The sequence below is a fragment of the Lygodium microphyllum genome, chromosome 1 (genome assembly GCF_053477565.2).
Source record: "Lygodium microphyllum isolate KBCC chromosome 1, Lygodium_microphyllum_v1.1.10, whole genome shotgun sequence".
Lineage (NCBI taxonomy): Eukaryota > Viridiplantae > Streptophyta > Polypodiopsida > Schizaeales > Lygodiaceae > Lygodium > Lygodium microphyllum.
The window spans coordinates 176,605,781-176,622,569 of NC_141135.1; the positions used below are offsets into that span (position 1 = coordinate 176,605,781).

The 16,789-nt window shown below is 41.4% G+C and overlaps 1 protein-coding gene across 1 annotated transcript in view; it reads right to left on the minus strand.

Annotated features, from left to right (window-relative positions):
- Positions 1-1,785: 1,785 nt before the first annotated feature.
- Positions 1,786-16,789, minus strand: part of LOC148042007 (Chaperone DnaJ-domain superfamily protein) — a 117,959-nt gene continuing 102,955 nt past the window's right edge. Inside the window, exons 7-9 of the mRNA XM_087688991.1 lie at positions 2,284-2,391; positions 2,045-2,083; positions 1,786-1,958 (exon numbers count right to left, since the gene is read on the minus strand). Of these exons, the coding sequence (XP_087545117.1) occupies positions 1,872-1,958; positions 2,045-2,083; positions 2,284-2,391 (234 nt within the window). The 3' untranslated portion in view covers positions 1,786-1,871. The remainder of the gene's footprint in view (positions 1,959-2,044; positions 2,084-2,283; positions 2,392-16,789) is intronic.

Below are 16,789 nucleotides of genomic sequence, written 5' to 3' on the forward strand. Positions count from 1 at the left end.
GAGAAAGATGCAATGTGGCATGTTGACACTTGATTATGATATTATCATTATGCATCCATATCTAAATTTTATACCAAATATCTATATAAGAAACTCAATTTTAGCAAACACCTCGTTGCCAATTCCACTGACTAGGACAAGAGAGGGAAAACTCTATTTATTACAAGGATGGTGCAATTTTGATTCATATTTCATAAAGACTCTAGAAAACATATCTCAATCTTGTTGAAAGGTTTGTTTCCAAGTAAAAGAGAGAAGGGCCATTCTATCTATCACAAGCACAGTGCAATTTTGTTTCATATTTCACATGAAGACTCCAAAAAGTAAAAATCCTTGAATTGTATTGGGTCACCATTCAAAAACTTTACCAATCCAAACTTCTAAATTCTTGCCAAATAGTTTCAGATATTCTTGTCATTAAGTAGCTTGTAGTTTCAAATATTCTCCAACTCTCTTGACCTGTATTAGTTCCCAATTTTTGTTGGAAAGAGGATGAGGGGAGAACAAAAGAGTAAAGAGAAAGATGAAAAGTGACTAAGAAGGGTTGCAAGAAGTGAGAGGATACCGTGAGAAAGCAAAAGCGCGTTAGGCAAGACCACTAATGCTAATGAACTTGGCATGAGAAAGAAGGCATGTTGATAATATGTAAGGTAGCAAGAGAATTGAGCAAAGGCTAAGTAAGTGGTTTAAAGGATTCAAACTAAATAGGAGCAGCTATATTCACGTGCATGTCTACGCTATGAGCAACTATTTAGTGTTTATAGCGCCATGGTATCTACAGATAGGCTTGGTTCCAAACCATAATTTTGCATCATCATGAATGCCCTCTATATACATGATCAAGTTCATAAACTTATTTATGTACTCTCATGCAGTGAGATTGTGTTGGTCAAGAGTGTACCCATCGTCTTGCCAACTGCTCTTTTTACACAGGGGATACAAATACTTGAACCATGTATATTTTTAAGTATTCCCAATCAATAAACTAATGATTCTCTCAATTTATTTAATGCCACTAGGTGTGGGCAAACCCTTCTAAGTGGAGACAAGCAAAGATAATTTCCATGCGAGGATAGATATTGATATAGGACTCTAATTTGCAACATTGATTATAAATATAGGAGACAATACTACAACGATTGCTCTCGTTACAATGACTAAGTTGTCTTGGTGGTCATTCCTAGAAAAAACAAACAATCAACATATCAAACTTGTAATGCCAAGGATGCATTGAAAAAGTATTACAATGGTCATCATTACTCTGTATTTCTCATTCATTATCCATTTTAATTCGTAACAAGAGGACATCATTTTTTGTAATGTCAGAAACACTCTTTTTTATGGCAATCTTTGTAACATCTTGTTCAAGAAATCAATCACACATAAAGATGACTTTCATGACATGACATATTCTAATATGAATCTAGAATCTCATGTGGAAATTCATTGAGCCACTTTAAGTCTTCCAATCCAATCGTCCCTGATGGGATTTGAACTCCACTTTCACTCAAGTTATTTAGAGTCTTCTTGACCTCTTGGTAGAGACTCAATGAAGACTTCACTTTGCTCACTGAGCCCACATCAAAGAAATCAGTATTACATACATGTCTCATAATTGTGATAGCAAGACTCCGAGTATGTCCACCTATTTTCATTTACCAAGAAGCATTCCATCTGGGTTTCAGTTATTAAGCAAGCAAACTTGAGGACATGGGGAATAATATCATGCAAGCACTAGATCCAGACTCCCTACCAATTTAATAGAGAACAAAGGGACTAGACAAATAAACAAAAGAAAGGTTTCCCTTTTTATCAAAATGTTTACAATGTTATATGTTACAATAAAGAGAATACTCTCTACATCAATTGACTCAACCCTTTTTGACAGGCCGCTGCACGTAAGATTTGTTGGGATCTTCAGTCTTCAACTTGGGTGGCCGTAACTCCCCCTTCTTAACCTTAAATACAAGGTAAGGAATCAGTCATACAAACTGCACGAAACTGTGTAATTCGATTGAGTTTCAAATTGCTTTAAACATGTTACCTTTTTACCAGCTTTCATAAAATCTCGCCAACTTGTGACCTGAAATAACAAGGTGTTACCCAAACTTAGCCATACTTTACAGAAATGAGCCTGCCATATCTTCGGTCCCATTATCATCAAATATCATCTTGACTTCAGTAAATTTTAGATAGAAATAAGTTTATAACCATGATGCCTCCAAGCACTGCCACAAGTGCACACATTCGGAACATCAATTACTCAAGTCAATGAAACCTTACCCGATTTTCCCGGGTTTCTTCCCACTTTTCATCATTCTCGCGTTTTCTTTTCCACATTTCCTTTGCTTCCTCCTCTTCTTTCTTCAATCTTCCTTCTTCTTCTGATATCTGCAGAAAATTTGCGAGTTAATTCCAACTTTGTTTCATCCATCCAAATTGATGTCAGCCCCACATTACTAGTTTTCTCACTGTCTGCTTTTAACTGAAAGCAATATTTCCTAAATGAACCTCCCCCATTTCCAAGAAAATAAGCCTCCCATTGTGCTTCTTCTTGAGTACTATCTCTGTTCTACAAGTATCTTTGTCTTATATCAAGACACAAGATACCCCCTGATTTCTATTCATGGACTCCTGTAGTCTTGGTAATAAGTACACCAGTAGGACAAAGAATTCAGGTATACTAGGATTGTAAATGTTATAAACATACAAAAAGCCATATCTGCAGTCCCCCAGAACCCAAGGATGTGGAATAATTTTGTAATGCTATCCCAACCAAATACTACATTAACTGCATAAAGATGATCAGAAACCACATCTATGTATGTTTTGACTCTTAACAATGGTGTTCAGAACCAACATCCAAATCCTTTTAAGGGGGAAAATACAAATGTAAATTCTCCAACATAAAAACAAACAAAAGATTCTCTACAGAACTCTACAGTTCGGTGCAAATTTCAAAAGCAGAGGTTTGCCTTTATGAATGTAAACAATCTTCATCCAGATCCTCTCTAGTAGAAACATCCTATGGCATGACTACATCCTGCCATCCAAGTGTACTAAGCTCTAATGCTCGCAGTGATCTCCCATATGTCATAGTGTCCTGCAGTCCAGTCTGCCTATGAGACTCTGGACTGGGATGAAGCTGATTTCATTACATGATGTGGAAAGACCTGCTCCCTTGAGTGTCTTCTATTATGCCATGTTTCTCTGTTAGTCATTCCAATGTTGTCAACATAGTTGCATGGACACGTGGGTTCCGTCTCTCCACCACTTAGCCAATGCCACCCACGCAAAGTCCCCTCAGCGGACAAAGGAAGAGGAGCCATTGTTTCAGAAGAGAAGTTGCTGTTTTGGAGGAGTTGCTACTATTGTTTTCAACCGGCACACAATCCTGCACTCAGTCTTGCATGCAACCTTGCAGACATAGCCTCTCTCAACCTTGGTCGTAATATTCACGCTGCCCTCCATTTTCTCAGCCTTGCTCGTCATTTTCTCAGGCCTACCCGCCATTTTCTACAAATCTGGGGGGGAAAAAAACGGAAAAACCCTAATTTTCTAAATTTGGGGGTTTGCGAGTTCATAGCATTCCGAATTTCAAAGACATTTTCACTTTCTCACACTCCATGCCAAGAAATTTGGGGGTTTTTGACCAACTTTCCCAATTTCTAACATTTCTTCGAGAAAATTTGGGCCTTTTGCCCGATCCAAGCTCGTGTATGAATCTCCACCAAATTTGCCAAGATTGCACAATTTCTTCGACATAAGTGTAAGAAATTTGGGGCTTTTCTAATTCTCGCGTCCAACATGCAACCCTAGGTGCCCTGAAGCTGGTGGTTGCTATGGACATGCATCCCAAGGCAACACTCCAAATTTTTTGGCTGTAAGTATAAATCTCTGAAATTTCTCAGAATTTCTTCACTGAGATTTGGGGCTTTTGCATGGCACGAATCCCAAAGCACCGGACAGGTGCTGGAACAACATTATTTTGATGTTTTTGTTACACTGGACAAAGAAATTACAATAAATCTGAAAATTCCAATGAAAAATTGGGGATTTTCAGCATAAAGTTGCTATATTAATGTTGGGCACACATACCGAGACTTGTGCAGTGGACAACAATGAATTGCTGTAAATTGCAATTTGTGTGTTGTTTATGCAGTTTGGGCACGTTCCTAAAGAAGAGAGAGAGTTTTGACAATTTTGCACTTGCTTTAGTATCTCGTCTTAGGATTTTGGTACTCAACCGAGTACATTTCACACTTCAGTTTTGGATGTGTTTGGCTGCTCAGTTTGTGCATAAAATGCAGCAATGTCAAATCATGAAACCCGAGATCGAAGCAACATTTTGGAAGTCTTCACTCAGGAGGACAAGCTAGATGGCACCAATTATCCTCTATGGAGTTTTATGGTGCACAATCTTCTCGTTGCAAAGGATCTCTAGGATTATGTTATAGGTGATTTCGCGAGACCGGATAAGCTTGCTCCTCAAACACCTTAGCGTGGTAGGACAGTCTGCTGCTCCTGCTGTTGTTCCGGTTGCTACCCTTGCTGCTCCTCCAACAAATCAAAGGAGATGGGACTCCAAAGATACACAAACTTTGTCATTGATTGCCTTGTTAGTAAAGAGAGGCATCATACCTCGTATACACTCATGCAAGTCCTCCAAAGAAGATGAGGGTGATAGCATGACTAATCACCTCACATACTCGCTAGATATCCGTGAGTAGTTGTTGAACACTGATGAGGTTGTTTTGGATGCAGAAATGGTGAATGATACTCCAAACTCACTTCCCAAGTCTTATCTCTGTTTTCACACCTTGCTAACTTTATCATTTTGTGGGTTCTTTCTTTCTTTCCTTGTTTTTTCCTTTCAGCCTCTTACTTTTGTGGAATGTTTCAAGAGAAACAAGCTTGGCAAGATGTTGCTATGAGGTCAAGAGATGTTACCAAGCGCTCTAATTATTGTTGACCTAGACATGGAGTAATTGTGCGATTAATTTAATGGAAAATGGATGAGAATGAAAGAATTAATTGATGCACAACAATACTCAATCACAAATGAGAAGTAATAAATTAATGAGAGAGAGAGAGAGAGTACAACACTCTAGGCCAGCACACTAAATAATGTCACACTTGTGCAAAATGAGGCACAAGATGTCTTTAAATAATAAAAAACGAAACCCTAATGGCTTAACCGTCATAGGAAACCCTAAAATAAACCCTAACCCTAGTGTCACTTAGTGCTAGTGTCACTTAGTGCTGGGACACTAGGGGCAACAATTGTATTTAAAGATAGTTTAAATGCCTAGGGTGTCAAAGGATGACGTCCCAGCGAGACAGTAGGGTTGGCGGGGAGAAACACAGAGTGAACTTGACAAACATGGAGAAGAGAATAGAAGAGAGAAGAAACTCTGATGAATGGAATGATGAAGTTCCAAATCATGGAGTGAATGTGATACAAGGGAACAAGGGTGCCGTAGCACAAGGAAGATGATGAAGACAGCCACGAACCACGAACCGCAATGTCCTCCTGAAGGAGTGTGAGGATAGTGGAGAGGCTTGAGAGAAGAGCTGACAGACTGAATGAATCAGCCATAAGGAATGAATGAGAGAGTGGCCTATAAATAGGCACAGTCAATCTAGGATGGTGCCCCTTTTTGGGGCTGCAAACCCTAAACACAAAACGCAAAAATGCAAACTGCGGGTGAAGGGTTTCTCAACACCCCCTCTCAGGCCAAAAAAGGGGAACAAGAGAAGAGCGAGGTGGAGATGCAATGCCACATGCTGAAGAATGCTCATGCAGCAGGTGCCACTGGGACAGTGTCTCTCGTGGGAAAATTGTTCGCTTGCCCAAGTACCCTAGTACAAAGATGATGAAAACATGCAATGCATAGGAGGAATGTCGGACTTTGGGTAGTGCCGAGAACCATAAGGATATGCCTGTACTCAATCTCGGAAGGTGGCTCCATGCTGACCAAGTGACCAAGGCAAGAAGATGTAGAGGACCCCTAAGATCCAAGATTTCCACCAGAAAGGGAACCTGTAGTAAAGAACAAGAGATAGAGTGAACTCAAGAACCCAAAACTCAAGCTCGTGAGAGAAGCCACTAGCTCCGTGCATCCATGCTAGAAGGAATACAAAGGCCTCGTCACCAAGTCCCAGCTGAACCTCCGAGGTCCCGATCTAGGTGGTACCTGAAGATCCTGGGTATCAGTAGAAGAGATGACTGGTCGAAGGCAGCCACCCTAAGAAAGCAGAGAATGGGTGAAGAACTTCATGTGGAGTAGATTCCCCCTCTGACATGGGAGGTAGAGGGGCCCCCGCTGAAGTCCAAGAAGAAGTAGATGCCCCCTCTGAGAGCAAAGAAATAACATCTCCCTCTAAATGCCCCTCTGAAGTAGATAGGGAATCCAAAAACTTATGGATCACGAACTCCAAAATGTCTGATGACGAAGGAAGTGCCGCCGGTCGTGCTGAAGAAGGTATCTGGGGTGCCGAAGAGCTCCCACAGATACCTCCAAAGAGGCTACCACTGTCTCTCGAAAGAGCAGACTAACGAGGAGACGGTATCAAACAATCATTGTCCCTCGATGGAGTGAACTACATATCCGTAGGTCGTATAGCTCTGTACCTGAAAATAAGTGGGAGAAGACTGCCGCTGGCATTGCGACGATCTCCAGGAGGTCGTAATGCCAATCGATCCTCCATGTGCTCGAAAGGACTTAGTGCGCATCGGATGCGACTTATTGCCTTGAGCATAGTACTCTGATAGCCGATGTAGAATGATCTCTATGGCCCAGAAAGGAGAGGTGGCACAACGAGTGCCTGGTGGAAGACGCATATACTCCGGGGGGTGGGGAGCAAGGGTCGAAGTCGCCAAGCATCGGTGTTGTGTCCGGTGATGCCATAGTAGGAGCACCCACTAGTCTGGTCATCTATTGGTAAAGAAGCCATGGATACCAGTGTGCCTTGCTGAAGAAGAAAGAGGTGAGCCACCATGAACCACGATGTCCGCCTCAAGGGATGCGAGGGCAATGCAAAGCACAAACCGCAATGTCCACCTCAAGGGATAGGAGGATAGTGGAAGGGCTGAAAGTGAGCTGCGAGTGGGAGGAGGATGCGACCAACAGCAAGAGGTTGCAACCGGTAGAAAAGCGCAAGTGAGGAGAGAGAAAGACTAAAAACGCAAGCAACAGGTAAGAGGAAGACTAAAAATGCAGGCAGGACAGCCTGCAAGAGAGAGAGACTAAAAACGCAGAAAAAAACAGCAGCAGCAGTCAATATGCTAAAATCAGCTCCGAACAGTGTGTGATAGGCTGGAGACAGGCGCCAAACTGTTGTAGACAGCAATGGCCAGCTTGGACCGCGATGTCCTCCGCATTTGGGGTATGGGCAACAAGCTGAAATACTTGAAATCTGCAAAAACGAGATTTTTTTCTAAATGGAAAGTAATCAGCAACAATCGTTCTGCTATAAACAGCTGCAAACTGCGGGTGGAAGGCTGGAAACGGGCGCCAAACTGTAGATAACAGCAAGGGACGGCTGAGACTGCAATGTCCTTCGCGAAAGGGGTGTGGATAGCAAGCTGAAAACCCCTGAAACCTGCAAAAACGAGATTTTGATGCAGCGGAATAAGAAGAGAAGTGGATGCCAAACCCGCCACCAGTCTTTGCCTTCACTGGAGTGGAGGATCTTTGCCGTTGTTTGAGCAGATCCAGCTCCGATACCATGTCAAAAGATGAGGTCCCAGCGAGACAGTAGGGTTGGCGGGGAGGAACACGGAGTGAACTCGGCAAACATAAAGAAGAGAAGAGAAGAGAGAAAAAACTCTGATGAATGGAATGATGAAGTTCCGAATCATGGAGTGAATGTGATACAAGGAAACAAGGGTGCCGTACCACAAGGAAGATGATAAAGACAGCCACAAACCATGACCCACAATGTCCTCCTGAAGGGATGTGAGGGTAGTGGAGAGGCTAGAGAGAAGAGGTGACGGATTGAATGAATCAGACGTAAGGAATGAATGAGAGAGTGGCTTATAAATAGGCATAGTCAGTCTAGGATGGCGCCCCTTTTTGGGGCTGCAAACCCTAAACGCAAAACGCAAAAATGCAAAAACGCAAACTGCGGGTGAAGGGTGAAGGGTTTCTCAACATAGGGAGCCTGGATCATGGATCAAAGGGCATCAACACGTAGCCCACAAGATGGCCTACAAACCCCCCTCCATGAGATGGATGAACGGATCTAAAAAAAATGATAGAATCCTAGAAAATAAAAAGAAACATGAGATCATGGTTGCACAAGTTCATCCAGGTAGATACAACAACCTATGACAATACAAAGTATGACAAATCATGGTACAAATGGAATCATGTTCAAGACTTGAAGAAAAGCTTGGAACTTTGGTCAAGGAAAAGCCTTCGTAAAAAGATCTGCAAAGTTATTTTCAGTGGGTATGTAAGACAACTCTATTTCTCCAGCTGACATCCGCTCATGAACATAATGATAATGAACTTCTATATCCTTTGTACGGGCATGGAACACTCAATTCCACGCAATGGCCAAAGCACTCTGGTTGTCAATGTAGATAAGTGTCGGAGTCATCTGGTGCACATGAAGATCTGCAAGTAACTTGCAGAGCCAAACACACTCCACTATGGTTGTGAACGTTGCTCTATACTCAGCTTCACGATTGGAAGTAGCAACCGTAGTTTGTTTGTTGCTAAACCAGCAAACAAGAGATGTGCCTACGAAAAAGCAGCAGTTGCCACTATGAGAGATACGAGAATCCGAACATCCAACCCAATCACTATTAGAATATCCATGCAAAGAGAGTGAAGAATCAACCTTGTAGAAAATGCCAAGATCCTAGGTGCCTTTAAGATGCCGAAAGATATGCTTCACTACCTGCCAATGAAGTGCTGAAGGGTTGTGCTTATATCTACTCAACTAGGATACAACAAACTAAAGATCGAGCCTCATGTGACATAGATAAATCAAGCATTGAACAGCTTGTTGATATAAAGTAGTATCAAAGGATCCGCTACCATTATCAGAAGTGAATCTAAAACCAAGCTCCAAGGGAGTAGACACGGGCTTACAATCCTCAAATTGAAAATGTTGAAGAAGCTATCCAATATACTTGGATTGTGTCATAATGATACCCCCCTCAATGGTAGCAAATTGGATACCCAAATTATAGTGAAGTAGACCAAGATCTATCAGGGAAAATGTTTGCTGTAAATCAGACTTAAATGCTGCAATTTGACTAGCATTGGTCCTAGTGACAAGCATGTCATCAACATAAAGCACAAGAAAAATAAAATCTAATCCTTGATGTCGAATGTAAAGAGTAGCCTCGATAGGGCTATTCTGAAATCCAAGATACAATAAATGAGAATGTATGTGGGCGTACCAAGCCCATGGAGCTTGGTTTAAACCATACAAAGCCTTTTTGAGACGACAGACTTTGCGCTCAGAGGCTTGGAGGCTGAGGAGCACATACCTCTTTAGTGATATATCCATGGAGAAACGCCGTCTTGATGTCCAACGGTGAGAAGCATTTTCAGCAAAGATAACATCTCGGTTGAACTTGCTTATAGAAATCAACTTCCTTAATTAAGCCTTTTAGGAAACAAGGTTCATTCGCGTAATTTACAACACAGACACGAATACAAAGCAAGCTATCCTTTGACAAACAAGTTCCTTAACTTATCTTCAAGTTAATCTTTGTCTCCTGCCTATACAAGAGAAATTATATGTCCCTTCTGCCCTACAGAAGTAGCTGGTCCAAATCACATGGCACCACAATTTCCATCCTTTATCTAGAATAGGATCTTCCAATGCCACAAACGGGACCACGGAGGTCTTTAACTCCATTCTAGACTTAGCAAGGGATGTCCAGAGCCTTCTTCATTACCTTGATCTCACAAAAACGGTAAAAGAGGTATGGGACGGCCTTCAAGTCACATTTGGGGAAGATATTAATGATTCCAAATTATCTTTGAAGATGCAATTGTTTAATATCTCCTACAATCTTTCAAAGACTCTTAAGCAGCATCTCGACCATTTAAGTTTCCTTTACCAACAAATGACCACTCTTAATAGTCATTTGAATGACGACGATAAAAAGGTTGTACTTCTTAATAGCTTGATGAAAGAAGCACGACCTGCCCGACAGTCCAGCTCGACTTCTAGTTGCGAAGTTCAAGGAAGTAAAAGAAAACTGTTATCGGTTTTTTAATTCAGTTTTGATCTTCAGAAAGGGACTTGTGCCCAAGCAGCATCTCTCTGCTTTTGCAAGTGTCTAGGACACATTTCTCGCAGAGATTTTAAGCATTTCAAATCAGAAATTTGGGGCTTTTGTTGTCAGCTCAGAGATCGGCAAATATACTTGAGTGACAATTTGGAATAGACTAAATTTGTGCATTTTGGGATAATAAATTTTGGAACTTTTGCATTTTTAGTGTTGTAGAGCAATGTTTATGCCTTAGATAGCATGTACTTTAGACAGTTTTTGATAGAGTGTGATTAGATTTGCTAATTACAACAAAGTGTTTGCTGTAATTTCCAAAAATTCTGAGATTTCCAAGTTGGTCCAACTTGAAGTATTGCTCTTTTGCTCCTTGATCAGCGACACTTACCATGGCCAATCATGGAGGTGATGTATTTACATATGTGTCCAAGGAGGATAGATTGGATGGCAACATAGTACCCCGAAATGGCGTTTCGGGGCTGTCGAAAAGGACCGGCTGTTTCGGACCGAAACGGAAACAGAAGACCGGCGTTCCGGCATCCTGTGGTCCGTTTCGGGCACTCCAGCTCCCGCCGCCGCGGCCGTCTCCTCCTCCTCCTCCTCCTCCTCCTCTTCCTCTTCCTCTTCCTCTTCCTCTTCCTCTTCCTCTTCCTCTTCTTCCTCTTCTTTTTCTTCTTCTTCCTCTTATTCTTCTTCTTCATCTTCTCCTCTTCTTCTGCTTCTTCTTCTTCTTCTTCTCCCCATTACCTCAAGGCTAATCATAGCGCCGAATCCATATTGGAGACACGTCACTCCAATCAAGGGATACGAGGGCTCCGACGGATCAAAGAAGTGGCGGCGCAACTTTTCTGGATTGGAGAAATCGGGAAGTGTAACAAGTATGAAAGACCACTTGGAAGTTGGCATGCGTTCCCAACAAAGACATCGGGTCTTGTTGTCCAGACTATAGTTGCCAGTTGTTCATTGATGTTGATACTTATTACTCAGTAGTTACTAGATTCTAGAGAGTAGTATACAGTGCTCAGTGCTCACTGGACTTTGGAGTTTTAACTGATTATTCACATGACGTAGTTACATGTATCATTGTATCTTGATTTCACTTATTAAGCATCTTGATTCTTGTTCCATTGTTCTTGATGTCAGTCTCCACTGTTCTTGATGTCAGTCTTCACTGCTCTTTAGATCATAGATGATTCATGAGTCATAAATTATAATTCATTTGTTGCCTTAAGTTTTGAAAGTTGAGTCTTAATTGTGTTAAGCTATCTTAAGTTTCAACCATTGAGTCTTGACTCTTCAATCTTCACTCGTGAGTCGTGACATGTGTAATGAATCATAATTTCAATCATATGACATGGACTGAAAATTTTTGTATGAAATTTGGGTACATGTTGTTGTAGGCATTCATATATTTACATACCCACATAATACTGTATTTATTATAGTGTACAATCCGAAACGCCGTTTCCTCGTTTCCAAAATTTGGCCGAAACTCCGAAACTCCGGTTTTTCCCGTTTCCGTTTCCCCCATTTCCGAAACTCCCCCGTACTATGGATGGCAACAACTATTCTCTATGGTCTTTTATGATGAAGAATGTCCTGATTACAAAGGGCAACAGGTAACTCAGCCCACTCAACCTATCCAACCCGCTTCAACTCAGCCACTTCCCTAAAGATCAGCAGCACAAAAGGCATGGGACACACGGGATACTCAGGCTTTGTCGCTGATTGCATTGGCACTTCAATGGCCCATCATCCCACACATTCGGTTTGTAGCTTCTTCACGAGAAGCATGGCTGACCTTAGAGCAAATGTTTGCTAGAAAGAATGAGACATGCATCTCTTTCTTGAAGAAAGAGCTTGAGATTGTGAAGATGGATGAGAGTGATTCTATGCAGGATCATGTAAATAAAATTCAGAACTTGCGTGAGCAGCTTATGAATGTAGATGAGTACTACTCAAATGCGCACTTGATATCTACTACTTTGAATTCATTGCCACCCTCGTATTTGGCCTTTTATACGGCCTTAAACATCACCATGAGGATTTCCCACAGCCACTTACTTTCCTTCAGTTCATCAGTTTACACTTAGAGGAAGAGCAAACAAGAAAGAACAGTGGGATGGATGTTATAACTTCTGAGCAGGCTTTTATGGCAAGGCAAAAGAGTAAGCACAACCAAGCAAAAAATGCTCCACAGAGCTCTAGGATATCAAGTACTTCACAAAGCAGCAAGAAACAAGGGGGCACGCAAGCCAAGAAGGGCAACTGCCACAATTGTAAGAAGCCAAGACACTACATCACAAAATGTAGAAAGCGCAGACAAGAAAAAGGAGGAGTCACGAATGTTTGTTTCTGATATACCTTCCACTGCTACTGAGTCCGCATCTTTTGTTGCAAACTGCGATTATTGTTTCTACACATGCCACTATGACTCTTCTTGGGCTGATAGAGCATTTAGCTCTACTGAGAATGCGAGCACATGGTTCTTTGATAGTGGTGCTTCTAGACATATCACATCCTACATGGATTTATTTTCCTTTGTTATTGCAGCTCCTGTTGACAAGTCCATGTAGTGTGCCAACAATGCATCATACCCTGCTAGAGGCATTGGGGAGATTGTGTGGATAGCCATTGACGGCTCTATTCTCCGCTTGCAAGATGCATTATTTGTGCCATACATAAAGAAGAATTTGTTATCTATTTCTTCTTTGGCAAGGTGTAGTTTGCAAGTCACCTTTGATGATGATGGATGTATGGTCAGAGATAAGGAACACATGACTTTGGTTTTGACTGGCACTTTATGTCATGGGTTATATGAGTTGGATACTTATTCAATTGATCAGTTGGTCTATCTAGCATCTACTCTCACTCCTATGTCACAAATAGAGTTATGGAATGCTCACATGGGACATGTAAACTATGGTAGCTTGATGCTTATGCATCGTACACAGATGCTTGATGGTTTACCTCTCTTGGAGAGACCTCCTGAGCATATATGCGAGGGGTGCATTTTGGAAAAAATGCATCGTTTTTCGTTTCCTCGTGATATTGCTTTTAGAGCAACTACAAAATTATAGATTGCGCACTCAGATGTATGTGGCCCTATGCAAACAAAGTTACTATTTTGTCACTTTCATTGATGACTTTACTCATCTTTGATGGTTTTACTTTTTGATGAAAAGAGTCAGAAGTGTATGATGCATTTTTGGCTTTTGTAGCACTCCCTGAAAATCAATCTGGCTACAGGATTAAGACTCTCCATTCGAATGGAGGGGGGAAATATATGTCTTCTATGCTGAATTCTCTTTTGAAGTAGAAAGGCATTGTCCATTAGTATACTACTACTTATACTCCACGGCAGAATGGAGTTGCAGAGAGGAAGAATTGGTCACTCATGGAGATGGCCAGATGTATACTTAAAGCAAAGAGCTTGCCACATAGTTTTTGGATGGAAGCAGTTGTGTGTGCTTGCCATGTTTTGAATAGGTGCCTTACAAAGGCATTAAAGAATGTCACGCCTTTTGAGGCTTGGAATAGCCGAAAACCTTCTGTTGGACATTTTTATGCTTTTAAGTACTTGGAAAGAAGTTGGATAACAAGGCTGTTAAATGCATTTTTGTGGGGTACAATAGTGAGAGCAAAGGATATAGATTATATGATCATGTCTCTAAGAAGGTCACTAGGGATGTGGATTTTGATGAAAAACCAGAAATATCCCTTGTTGATTTGATACATATCAGGCTGCCAATGATGTATTTGAAGGGCTGCTGCGCCCATTTCTTTTGGTGATATAGATGGAGCTTCAACAAGTGAACTTAATGTTCAGCCAGCTGCTCCATTGGGTAATGCAGAAAATCAGCCTATGGCTGATCTGAATATTCAGCAAGATGCTGAATTAGAAGTTCAACAAGAGCTTATACACAGTTAGGAAGCTTGGCGGATGTCTAGATGGTATTTGCAGAGTATGAAAGATAGTCATTTGGATGCCCCCATCGCTGGTCGTACTAGAAAACAAGCTCGTATGCATGATGGTGCACATACAAGCTTTCCAAGGAATAATCTCATCATGCCATATCTATCTATTCCTATGTTTATGTCAAAGAAAAGCACTTACAAGTCCTCTTCTCCTACCACTCTTTTCTGGTTCAATAATGTGAGGAGTAACCTCAAATATTTACATGTGGTAACAAAATCTAGTTTAGAGTAGTCTGATAAATCCAACATGAACCAAGGGAAGGAACCAAGTCTATTTCTCAGAAACTGAGACTGTCTTCTTCCTTATGAGCGTTGATGTTGAAGATAAGGGAAAAGTTGTACTGGTCATATTTTTTGGGATCATAATCGACCCCATGCCTTTTTGGGTAGTGCATAAAGGTGGGATCTAGCAGATACACTTGATGATGAGGAGACTGAATGTTTTGAGGATGCACAACAAAGTGTGCGTTGTATGGCAGCAATGCAAGCTGAGTTTGGTTCTATCATAAAGAATCAAACATGGGATTTAGTGTCTTTGCCTCTTGGAAAGAAAGCCACTGGTACAAAGTGGATCTATAAGCTGAAAAGGAATGCAAATGGATCCATTGACAAATATAAGGCTTTGTGGCCAACGGCTATGCACAAAAGAAAGGTATTGACTATGAGGAGACATTTGCTCCTACATCCCGCATGACTACCATCCGGTCTATGGTTGCTTTGGCTGCCCATTATGGATGCACTATGCACCAACTTGATATAAAGACTGCATTTTTATATGGGAAACTTCAACAAGAAGTGTATGTACAGCCGCCCATTGGTTTTGCAGTTCTAGGATCTGAACACTTGGTATGTAAGCTGAAAATGACTTTATATGGTTTGAAGCAAGCTCCCCGACTTTGGTATGCAAAGATTGATGCCTTTTTACTCAGCCAGGGGTTCATAAACAACTCATCAGAGTCTACCCTTTATGTATGTAAAGAGGGGGATCCTTGCTGGTCATATGCCTTTATGTTGATGATTTCCTGCTTACATGTTGATCAGATTTCAACATTCAAACAAAATTTACAGTAAACTTTCAAGATGTCAAATTTGAGGCCTTTGCACTATTATTTGGGCATTCAATTCATTCATGATGCTAGAGGTATTGGATTATCACAATCTAGATACATTGGTAGACTTCTTAAGAGGTTTGGCTTACAAGATTGCAAGCCTGTGTGTACACCAATGGAACTTGGACTCAAGCTGTCCTTGCATGATGACAGTGATTTGTTTAATATCCATACATATGGTCCAACAATTGGATATCTCATTTACTTATGCAACACAAGGCCAGACATTCAGTTTGCAGTTTCAACCCCGAGCAAATATATGCACCACCCACGTATGTCACATTGGTAAGCTGTCAAGCGTGTTTTTTGGCACTTGCCCCCTTACTAAGACTCTTCGATTGCTTTATGCCAAGGGGGGACGACTGCAACTACATGCTTACAATGATTCAGATTGGGCTGGTGATTATGATTCGTGTCACTCTTCTAGTGGTAATTTTTTCTTTCTTGGCTCATCTTGCATCCCTCGGCTTAGCAAGAAACAATCCATTGTTGCCACATCATCATGTGAAGCTAAATACAAGGCAACTTTCACTACCACAGTTGAATGTGTATGGCTAAGACGTTTGCTGGCTGATTTAGATGTATCTCTTGCCTACTCCTTTGTTCACTGACAGTCTGAGTGCCATTGCAGTGGCACGGAACCCAATGTTTCATGCACACACAAAACACATAGAGATCCACTATCACTTTGTCAGAGAGGCTACATGCAAGTAATATCAGCCTTGTCTACTGTCCTACCACCAGTAATGTGGTAGACATCTTCATCAAAGCTCTTCCTCGTGACAAATTTAAAGCATTCCGTAATGCTTTAAATTTGACCTCCTTTGGTGGATGGCCCTTGTATATTGATCACTCTTCACTCCAGGGGGGGTTTGTTGGGTTTGACTCACGCCTACGCTCACATAGAAGTGTCGATGATCCTTGGTAGGATACTTGGGCACTTTTTACTCTCCTTACGAGAAGTTTTTTCTCCCAAATTTTCTCTCTTTTATTTTACATGCTTGTGTTATACACTCTGGGCACTTATCGTGTTTTACACCTTTCGAGTGTGAACACACTCTAGCAACCCTAAGGTTTAAGGGTTGTACTTTGTACTTGCACCTTACACTCTTCAGATTATTACATTGGGTTCGTGCTTTCACTCTTACATACTCTTTTCACTGTCTACTGTACTCTTAGCTAAGCTCGAACTTCGATCTCTGTGCATTCTCTCACCTCTCACAATCTACCCTCGCACAAAGCCTGGAACAGCGAACAACAGAGTGCAATCACAGGTCTCCAAGTCCAGAACAATCCCACCGCCCATTCTTTTGGGAGTGCAAACATGGTGCCAAGGGATCAAGAGGAAATATCCATCCATGTAGAATCTTTTTTCCATAGGAAAAACTGGATAGGTTGAGTAATTTACCCTAAATGAGACTTCGGCCAAGGAAGCAAGGGAAGT